Here is a 10,861-nt window from a genome sequence, read left to right on the forward strand (position 1 = left end):
GCACAGCATTGGGGAGAGCTGTGTCCATCAGTCGAGGCAGGGGGATGCCAAGGAGACAGCGTCCCACTCGGGGGTCCTGAATCCCTGGGCCTGCTTCCAGCAAGGCTGTCTGCGGGGGGTGGGGCATTCAGCACCCCCACACCAGCTCCACCTTCCTGTCGGATGAAGCCCAGGAAGACCTCCAGGGGCTCCTGCAGGGGCTGCTGAGGAAGGACCCGTCTGCTGGGCATCTGGCGGGGCTCCTTGGCGCGAGCGTGTGGGAGAGAAGATGGTGGCGAACGTAGGTCTCTTTTGAGGCTGGGAAGCAAAGACGAGCCTGGCAGGGAGAAATGACCACATCGGTGTCAGCAGAACTACAAAAACCGACTCCTTTAGACTTTAGGTGACAATTAATACAAAAATATTATTCTCTGTAATGACTGGACACCTAGCAGATTTCGTAAATTGGGTTTATCAGGTTGGATGTGTGTTGGAACTGTCAGCAGTGAAGACCAGATCCGGCATATATGTTATGGGCGTGTCCCGTTTTCAACTGGCCTTAGGGTTGGGAAATCCCCTGGAGATTTGGAAGTGGAGCCCGGGGAGAGCAGAGGTTGGGGAAGGGCAGGAACCTTATCAGAGCATCATGCCGTATAGTCCACCTTCCAATGAAGCCATTTTCTCCAGGGGAACTGAGCTGTGTAGGGTTCCCAGGCAGCACCTGACAAGTTGGTGGAGGCAGCATTATGGGAGAATTAAAAAGCAAGCCGCAGCCTCATGTACTCATTGGATGTTCTTACCGGAAGTGACAAAGGGCAGCTCTAGGAATCACTGGCCCATAGAGTTTCCAGCCGTTGCCAGAGCTACCCTACCCTTTGTCACTTCCAGTAAGAACTTCCAGTAGGTACATGTGGTGGCATTTAAAATACAAATCCAAGTGGCAGTGGAGAACAGGACCCTGGGGGCGGGGGATTCCCCACCCACCCCACTGAGGACTGGGCAGCCCTAGACCTGTGTCATCTGGACAGCCGCTGCAATTCCTGGAGATCTCCAGGCCCCAGGTGGAAAACTGGATGAGAGAAGATTTCACTGAGTGTGAGCATTATGCAGAGAGACAGGAGGCAGAGGTGACTGCTGAGTAGGAAAAGGGTTCCCTGGGTCTACACGTATTCTGCTCTGAAGGAGCCCGACGAAACCGGTGTTGGAGCAGGCCTGTCTGCAGATTCGTTACCTTTATGCTATTTGTCTACAATCCAATAATAGTACAAGAAAGACACAAAGAACATTTACTGTTTGTAGAAACCTTAGATTATTGGACTGTGCTCGTCAACACTGTGGGATCATTTTCCACGTTTATTCTTATATGAATGTACAGAAATGTATTTGTATTAGTGTCAACAGTGATCTATTTTTAAAAAATCTATAAAAGAGTGATATGCCCTTCATAAATATACCATGGTTGCCATTGTCTATTTTCTACTCACTTATCCCGTGATCTCTCTTGGGTTATCCTATCCCCTGTGGAGGCTGGACGGGCCGGGTTAAATTGCCGTGTTGGCACTTTGCGATCAATATGTGGGTTTTGGGTCGCCGTTTGGGCACTTGGTCTCTAAAAGGTTCGCCATCACTGCCTTAGATTATTGGACTGTGCTGCTTGTCAACATTGTGGAATCATTTTTCACGTTTATTCTTGTATGAATGTACAGAAATGTATTTGTATTAGCATCAACAGTGATCTATTTAAAAAAAAAAATCTATAAAAGAGTGATATGCCCTTCATAAATATACCACGGTTGCCATTGTCTATTTTCTACTCACTTATCCCATGATCTCTCTTGGGTTATCCTATCCCCTGTGGAGGCTGGACGGGCCGGGTCCTCGAAGGGCCAGGCGTCCTGTGGAACTTGCTTCCAAGGGATATTCTGTGTCCTTTTCCTCTGGGGCGGCTTTAGGGAGGAAACCTCAACCGGCACTGAAGATGCCCTCCGCATCCCCTTTCTTGACCTGCTGCCTCTTTCCGACTGAAGGCTGAGGGGCCTGATTCTCGGGGCTTCTCCTTGTGTTCCCTGCAAGCAACTCTGTCGGTCCATCGAACTCAAGGTCATTTGCTCTGAGTAGCAGCAGCTCTCCAGAGTGTGGAGCAGACACCTGCCTTGAGTGAGAACTCTGAATCCAGGCTGATTGAATCCCAGAGGAGACCTGCCGGGATACTTTTCACTGGAACGTAATCTTGGAAAACGAGAGAATGTACATCCCACAACTTGCCTCCCTGGCGGCTCAGCCAGGTCTGAAGGGAAACGGCGGTTTAACTGTCTTTTGGGCTCTAACTCCCACCTGCTCTCCCAATATTCTGAAGGCCCTGATTGGCTGCTACCTGCCCCATGAATATTTCAACCAGGTTTAAAGGTGATTGGTCATTTTCAGGAAATGGGCAGGACTTTGACTTGTCCGTCACACAGGTCCCTATTAGCCCCACCTCTGTGGGACTCTTACCACAGAGGCAAAACTTCCTACTAACCACCACTTGGTATTCAAGAGCTGCACGTTTGGGTTTCAGCACATGTGAGAAGGGAAGGGGAAAGGGGAGGCAAGGCACACACTTTGAAAGAGGTCTTAGAAAGAAAAGGAGGAGGCTCCGAGGGAGACTGGGAATGACGATGGAGTTAGGTGAAAGTTAGTAAAAGTTCTGAGATTTTTCTATGGCGTAGATATTAAGTCCCGATGCGTTCCGCTTAGGTGGGGTGGGGTTTTAACAGCTTAATCTCGGCCTGTTTCTCCTTTACGCTGCTATTTCACTGCGGGGTAGGGTTCTTCCTCCGTGAGCTCCCCCCCTTCTTTACAGAGCTGTGTCATTTCGCTGTATCAGTATTTATTCCTCCACCCTCTTTACATTCATCTTTCTTTTTGAAACTTTACTCACTGTTTCTTTAATCGCTGAATCGCTTTGACGCATAGAGATAATCTTTTATTTAAGTCCTTGTATGCTCTGGTCCGGTAATGTCTTTGGGTGCCATTACTGGCCTCGAGGCAGCGGGACCTTGCGGAGCAAAAAGAGAGCTCGTTTCCCCAAGCTGAAACTTTGGGAGCGGCCCCTTCCATGCTCCAGGCTAGAAGCTCCCTCCAAGAGCTTCATGGGGAAATTGGAACCGGCCGATCCCCCTCCCTGCCGCTCCGATCCGAATTGCACCCATTGGAGCTCAATGGAATGCATTCGTCGTGAGTCGCCGCCAACCGGAAGTCCTGCCAGCACCCCTTTCTCACTGCCTTCATCCAGACTTCCCTGAGTGCTTCTTCCCTGAATACTTTTAGCTTATATTTTTTAAACTTTATAATTACTTTTTCTTGCTACAAACAGCAGTGATAATCAGTTTTTAGCTGAAAAGATGGGGAAGCGGGGACTACAATACATACATACAGTGTAAACAGCTGATAAATGCAGCCTACTTTATCCATCCCTGAAACCAGTTCCAAAATCTGCATTTAGAGGTAATTTCTGATGATTTCTCTAAATACGTAACATTGGGGATAGATTCTAGAAAGGGTCTGCAAGCAACCTTTGGCTCTAAATCCAGGTGTGGCCATTTAAAAAGAAATGCAAATGAAATCTTGAGGTTGTAGGGTTGCTGGCTCTGGATTGGGAAATGGCTGGAGATTTGGGGGGTGGAGCCAGAGGGCAGTGGGGTTTGGGGAGGGAATAATGCCACAGAGTCCACCTTCCAAAGTGGCCATTTTTTCCAAGTCACGTGACCTCTGTTGCCTGGTGATGAGTTGTAATCCCAGGAGATCTCTAGCCATCACCTGGAGGTTGTTGATCTTATCTATTAGAGGCAGGTGGGATGCTAGAAAAGGAACCTAGATGTGAAGGGAATAGCAGGAGAACATTTTTGTGGAACTAAAGGTCTCCTTAGAGACAGTTTACAGAAAGGGAACTGGCAGAGGTGAACAGCTGCAGGTAATTCAGGTGCCAACCATGGCCAGATTTATGTCGGGGCAATAAAGCAATCACTCTGGGTCAGCTCCTCCTGTGTACATTTATTCCGTAGTGGGAGACCTCTCTGAGTGGCACTAACTCATGAAGGACTTGCAACAAGGAAGTGTTTAAGCTACAGAACCTTTATACATTATTAGTTAAAGATACCAATCATAGAATCATGGAGTTGGAAGGGACCTCCAGGGTCATCTAGTCCAATCATCAGTTGACATATTTATTGTTTTACAACTGTTGAGCTTTACAACTGTTGAACTGTTTTTAGAACCTTGTTATTTAGTTTTTCACTTTGCCTAACTTAAACATCATCCTGTTAAATGTTAATTTGCAGTTAAACCCCTGTCTGTTTTTAGAACCTCCTCTACCATTCCAATGTATTTGAAAAAGAGTGCCTTGCAGACCAAAGCTCGTACCTTTTAATAAACCTTTGTTGGCCTTGGGAGGTGCCACTGGACTCCAACTTTGTTCAGCATACTCATTACGGTTCAGGACTCATAGGGTTGCCAGGTCTGGCTTGGAAAATACCTGGAGACTTTGGGGGTGGATCCAGGGGAGGGCGGGGTTTGGGGAGGGGCCTCAGCAGGGTACAATGCCAGAGAGTCCACCCTTCAAAGCAGCCATTTTCTCCAGGGGACCTGGACTCTTGTCAGCTGGAAATCAGTGGTAAAAGCGGGAGATCCCCAGGCCCCACCTGGAGGCTGGCAACCCTATTTGGGAAGAATGGTTTGGGACACTGGAGAGATGGGGGACTTTGGCAATGATGTGACAACACCCCCCCCCCCATGTTTCCAGGAAACCTGATTCTAAAGAGCGACACCACCAGTATCTAAAGAGCGACACCAGGATCAGCTCTCTCAACCAAACCGGATTCAGACCCGAAAGCGGAAAACTCTGGGCAACGCGCTGCTCGGCCGCAGTTTTGCTGCACTGCAAGTCACCTTCGCCCTTGTCACGTGCAAAGGCCCTTTTGTAGTCCTTCCTTTCCCCCTTCTTGGAAGGCTGGGCTTGGCCGCGTTTGTCTGCGAGCGCCGGGAACGTTCCGCCGTCTGCTGCTGCTGAACTTCAGCGTAAGTAATCGCATTGCGGGAGAAGCCCGCCTGTTTCACTGAAAAGGCAGTTTTAAAGAGCTGTTTTTTTTTAGGATTGATCGCCTGGTTTTATTTTATTTATTTTTTTGGAAAACACACTCTGCATAAGATACTGCCCGGCAGGCAAACTCTGTATTGGACGTTTGGTCCGTGTGTCGCTGGAGACCAAGATCAAGTTAATGCATTCCATAGTGGTCCCTATTCAGACGTTACATTTCACCGTGTTTGAAATGCAAGCACATCTTGATCAATGTTCCCTCTAGGCTGCAGAGTCATGTGAGCAAAAATTCTACTCTGTGAGTTACTGGCATTACAGTTGTGAGCAAGCAGTTTGGCTACTGCATCAATTAGTTTGCTCTGGAGCCATCCTTCCTCAGCTAAGACAAAAATGGGTGAGCCGGAGGCTAAAAAACTGTGAGCTAGCTCACACTAACTCAGCTTAGAGGGAACACTGATCTTGATATATGTTCTTATGACCTAGTTGCATGCAATGTTCCCTCTAAGCTGTGGAGTGATGTGAGCAAAAATTCTACTTTGTGAGCTACTGGCATTAAAGTTGTGAGCGAGCGATTTGGCTACTGCATAAATTAGTTTGCTCTGGAGCCATCCTTCCCGAGCTGAGACAAAAATGTGTGAGCCAGAGGCTAAAAAACCGTGAGCTAGCTCACACTAACTCAGCTTAGAGGGAACACTGGTTACATGTCTGCTCGCTGACAGGGAAACCAAAAAAGAACTCTCAGCAGTTGCAAAAATTAGTGTACTCCTTTTGTCTAGTGGGTGACAAGTGACTATAATAACAGCTATTTGCTGCTCAAGATCCAGTTATCTTGGCGGTCTTATTGGATGAAAGGAGAGGATTCCCCGTTGCCATGTATGGATATGTTAAACCTGGAGAGTGAAGAAAGGTAGATTCAGGTGGGTAGCTGTGTTGGTCTGAAGCAGCAGAATGAAGTTGGAGTCCAGGGGGGCACCTTTCAGACCAAGATGGATAGCCCTGTTAGTCTGCCTGTGGCAGTAGAAAAGCGGGAGAAAAGAGCGAGAGTCCATTAGCACCGTAAAGACTAACAAAATATGTGGCAGGGTAGGAGCTTTAGGGAGCTGCGGTGGCTCAAGTGGTTAAGACGCTGAACTGCAGGCTGTGGAAGGTCGGTAGTTCAGCAGTTCGAGACCCGAGTGTGCCGTATGACGGAGTGAGCTCCCGTCTCTAGTTCCAGCTCCTGCCAACCTAGCAGTTCGAAAGCAAGAAATTGCAAGTAGATAAATAGGTACCACTTCAGTGGGAAGGGAACAGCGTTCCGTGCGCCTTGGTGTTTAGTCATGCCAGCCACATGACCACGGAAACGTCTTCGGACAGCGCTGGCTCTTCGGCTTTGAAACGGAGATGAGCACCGCAACCCTAGAGTCGGATTCAACTGGTTTTCGAGCAAGGGGAAACCTTTACCTTTACCTTTTTAGGAGCTTTAAGGTGCTAAGGGACTCTTGATCTTTTCTACTGCTTTAAGACCAACAAAGTTTAATTCTGGGTATAAGCTTTCCTTTGCACAAAGAAGTGTGCATGCACACAAAAGCTTATATACCTTGTTGGTCTTAAAGGTGCCACTGGACTCAAACTTTGTTCCAGTGAAGAAAGGTGACGGGAAGAAGTTGATTCACTGGAAATGTGGTGTCGGAGGAGAGTTTTACAGACCCCAGAAAGACAAATAAATGGGTTCAAGATCAAATCAAGCCTGAACTCCCTAGAGTCAAAAATGACCAAAATGAGGCTATCATATTTTGGTCATATTATGAGAAGGCAAGAGTCACTAGAAAAGGCAGCAATTCTAGGAAAGGCTGAAGGCAGCGGGGAAAGAGGAAGACGCAACATGGAGGAGGAGGAGGAGATTGGATTTATACCCTGCTCTTCACTACCCAAAGGTGTCTCAGAGCGGCTTACAAACTCCTTTCCCTTCCCCTCCCCACAACAGACACCCTGTGAGGTGGGTGGGGCCGAGAGAACTCTGACAGAAACTGCTCTTTTTCAAGGACAGCTGTGCCAGAACCTGTGACTGACCCAAGGTCACATCAGCAGGTGCAAGTGGAGGAGTGGGGAATCAAACCCGGGTCTCCCAGATTAGAGTCCACGCACTTAACCACTACACCAAACATGAAATGGGTCGACCCAATAATGGAAGCTACTGCCCTCAGTTTGCAAGACCTGCGCAAGGCTGTTAACGATAGGACCTAATTCGTAGAGTTTCCATAAGTCGGAAACGACAACACTCAACAGACACACACAATCTTATATGAACAGTGGAGAAAAATGAACGTTCTCAGATAGAGAAGGTCAGCTGTAAAAGTGAGAGGGATTATTGGTGAGAGTCAGTTACAAATTAAGCCGCCGTTTCCCCTAGCATAAACATTCACAAGGTGAAGAAGTGCGCAGGCACACAAAAGCTTATCCCCAGAATTAAACTCTGTTGGTCTTAAAGGTGCCACGGGACTCAAAGTTTGTTTTGTTGCTTCAGACCAACACAGCTACCCACCTGTATCTATGTTCACAGGGCCAATGAAGTTTTATTAGAATCAATCAGAATTAGGCTCTGGTTCAGAAGCATGTGTTCACAATGTGGTATGCGAACTTTTGAATTACACAGAACTACTACTCCTGCATGGTCCAATAACCTTTTTTAAAAAAATATCTGAGGCAAATTTTAGAGCAGTTCTATTGCATGGAAGATGAATAAAGACATTTAGTCAATGAATGGCCTGTCATCATGATATAAAACAGGAGTCCAGTGGCACCTTAAAGATTAACACATTTATCGTGGGGAAAAAAGCTCTGGCTCACAGACGTTTGCACTGCAACATATTTTGTTGGTCTTTAAGGTGCCACTAGACTGTTTTATTCTGGGGTTGCAAACTAACATGGCTGTCCCTTTGGTTTGATTTTTCCTGTAATGATGCTATTGATTGTTCAAAGAAAGGGAAGCAGCTGATATTTTTTACACTTTGATTTGGACATGGAGAGTGTTTTTCTTTAATATCATATAGCACCCCTTCATCCAGGGAGCTCAGCTCAGCTCTGTGAGGGCGTTTCAGCTGAGAGGTAGGAGACTTGTTCAAGAGCGGTCCTTCTCCTGACAGTTATGTATGCCTGCTTTACCTTTCGTCTGTTTCTCCCTCATTTCTCTCCCCCAAAGTTTAGAAGAGCTCATGTAGGAAAAATAGTTTTGAAGCCATAGGCCACCATGATCAGTATCTATCTATCTATCTATCTATCTGTCTATCTATCTATCTATCTATCTATCTATCTATCTATCTATCTATCTATCTATCATCTATCTATCTATCTATCTATCTATCTATCTATCTATCTATCATCGAACTACACCCTTTCCTGGGAAATGAGCATACAGTTGCAACACTTGCTGCATATAAAGTGCTTCCCAGTTCTGACTTCATTGCTTTCCATTACATACCTGTGATTAAAACGTGGGATTTGCTGCCAGGGAATGTAGTGATGGCCACAGGAATAGACAAGTTTAAATGGCAGTTAGGTAGAATCGTGGAGGATAGGTCTAACCGTGGCTATTAGCCATGGTGAGTGAGTAGAGGATATGTCTGTCATTGGCCCCGGTCACACGGGAGGTTTTGCCCCGCAAGAGGGACATATCGGGGGTGCATCAAACGGGCGCGATCACACCGCAACATCTGGGAAGCGGAGTGCACCCGTCCCCGATCCGTCCTTTCCGGGCGAAACCGCGCATCAAAAAAACCCCTAGAAAAGAGTACTACCTACCTGAAGCTCCGCAGCAAGGGCAGCCGTGGGATCACCGGCGCGCCCGTCTTCTGCAGCATTCGAGGCTCCCGGCCAAACTGCGCATGCGCACACATGCGCAGCCGGCTGCCTCGCTCTCCGTTCCGTGGCTCCCCCCCCGGCATCTGATCGTGCTGGGGAGCAACTGCGTGGCGGCTCAAGGGATCTGTCTGATCCTGCCACCGCACGTCTATTTTGCGCTTTGGCTGTGCTCCCCCCCCCCCGTGTGACCGGGGCCCTTGGCACCTTGCCATTTCTTCTATTGTTGGCCCTCCAGAGGAACTGGTTGACCATTATGTAAGATAGGATGGTGGACTAGACAGACCACTGCTCTGATCCAGCTGGGTTCTTCTTATGTTCTTACGAAGATGCTTACTATTTTCCTCACAGGGATATAATGGAAAGTGGTGAAATAACATATAAGAACACAAAACTGGGCTCAGATTTTTTTTTCCAAATGAGATGTTGGGTTCAACATATCAAATGTGACAAACATAAAACGAGGCGATTTTGATGAGCACAGTCAAAATAAGCTAAAACAAAAGCCAAAATGAACAGGAATATAGTAAAGGTAAAGGTTTCCCTTGCTCGAAAGCCAGTCGAATCCAACTCTAGGGGGCGGTGCTCATCTCCGTTTCCAAGCCGAAGAGCCAGCACTGTCCAAAGACGTTTATGTGGTCATGTGGCCGGCACGACTAAACGCCCAGGCGCACGGAACGCTATTACCTTCCCACTGACATGGTACCTATTTATCTACTTGCAATGTCTTGCTTTCGAACTGTTAGGTTGGAAGGAGGAACAAGAATATACAGGCTTGTAATTTAGCCACCTGGCCCGTATGGTGAGTAAATACTGTCTCCAGGCAACCAGAGAATATGAATTCACAAGGGGGGGCATTGTAGGAGCGATGGGGTTGGCCTAAACCAGGGGTGGCCAAATTACAGCTTGGGAGCCGCATGCGGCTCTTTCACACAGTCTAATTTAATGTTAATAAAAAGCAAATTTGCATATTTTTCAATAAAATCGTGTGTGTCATATTTGTTCAAGTCTTGCGGCTCTCAAACACCTGAAGTTTATTCTGTGTGGCTGTTACAGTGAGCAAGTTTGGCCACCCCTGGCCTAAACAGTCTACTCAAAAGTGAGTACCACGTTATTCAATGGGGCTTACTCCCAGGAAGAGGCTCTTAGGAATGCAGCCTTAGTCATCAAGCAAGGTAATGTTGTATCGGTAATTTTTGCATATTAAAAATTGTGATTAGGTGTGTCTTCTGTGTTCCAGAATGGCCGTGGACTGGATTGGCTATAGCTATGCAATTTTAGTGGCCTCTGGTGGAGTAATTGGCTATGCAAAAGCAGGTATAGTACCGATGAATCCTCTCTCTCTCTTTTTAGTGAAGTCAGCTGTCTGAAATGGAAACCTATCTTATAAAAAAGAAAATATCTTTCAATTTATATATATGGATATCAGCTGCTATTGTTAGTTCTTCTTATAAGTTGCTGATTCACCATTGCAAAGAATGGACCGGCTTCCATTGGAAGAACTGCTTTAACGTGATAAGCTTACAAGCTGCTATCAGTTCTTGCAGGGTGGTAATTTGTTGCTACACCCTTCTTTTGGTCTAGTGTGAATAACATTGCTAGTCCTTGGTCCCGGTCACACGGAGGGTTTTGGCCCGAAGGAGGGACAGATCGGGGCCGCAGCAAACGGGCACGATCTCACTGCAACATCTGGGAAGCGGCGCACACCCGTCCCCGATCTGCCCCTAACCCCGGAAACCCCGCAGCAAAAAAGAACCACCAAGCGCGGCCGTGGGATTGCCGGCGCATCCCCGGCTCCTGGCCAAACTGCGCATGCAGACGCATGCGCAGCCGGCTGCCTCGGTCTCCTGACCGTGGCTTCCTCCCCGGCATCTGATTGTGCCGGGGAGCAACAGCGCCGCAGCTCAGGGGATCCGTGTGATCCCGCCGCTGCGTGTCTATTTTGGTGCGGCTTCCAAAAGCCGCACTTTG

General features: G+C 47.5%; 1 protein-coding gene across 1 annotated transcript in view; it reads left to right on the top strand.

The window, feature by feature from the left end:
* The first annotated feature begins 4,960 nt into the window (after positions 1-4,960).
* LOC107106160 (transmembrane protein 14C-like) overlaps positions 4,961-10,861 on the top strand; it is a 13,920-nt gene continuing 8,019 nt past the window's right edge. Inside the window, exons 1-2 of the mRNA XM_015406269.1 lie at positions 4,961-5,034; positions 10,131-10,207. Coding sequence (XP_015261755.1) covers positions 10,132-10,207 — 76 coding nt within the window. The 5' untranslated portion in view covers positions 4,961-5,034; position 10,131. The remainder of the gene's footprint in view (positions 5,035-10,130; positions 10,208-10,861) is intronic.

This window comes from Gekko japonicus, unplaced genomic scaffold (assembly GCF_001447785.1).
Source record: "Gekko japonicus isolate JY-2015 unplaced genomic scaffold, Gekko_japonicus_V1.1 scaffold1420, whole genome shotgun sequence".
NCBI classification, from domain to species: domain Eukaryota; kingdom Metazoa; phylum Chordata; class Lepidosauria; order Squamata; family Gekkonidae; genus Gekko; species Gekko japonicus.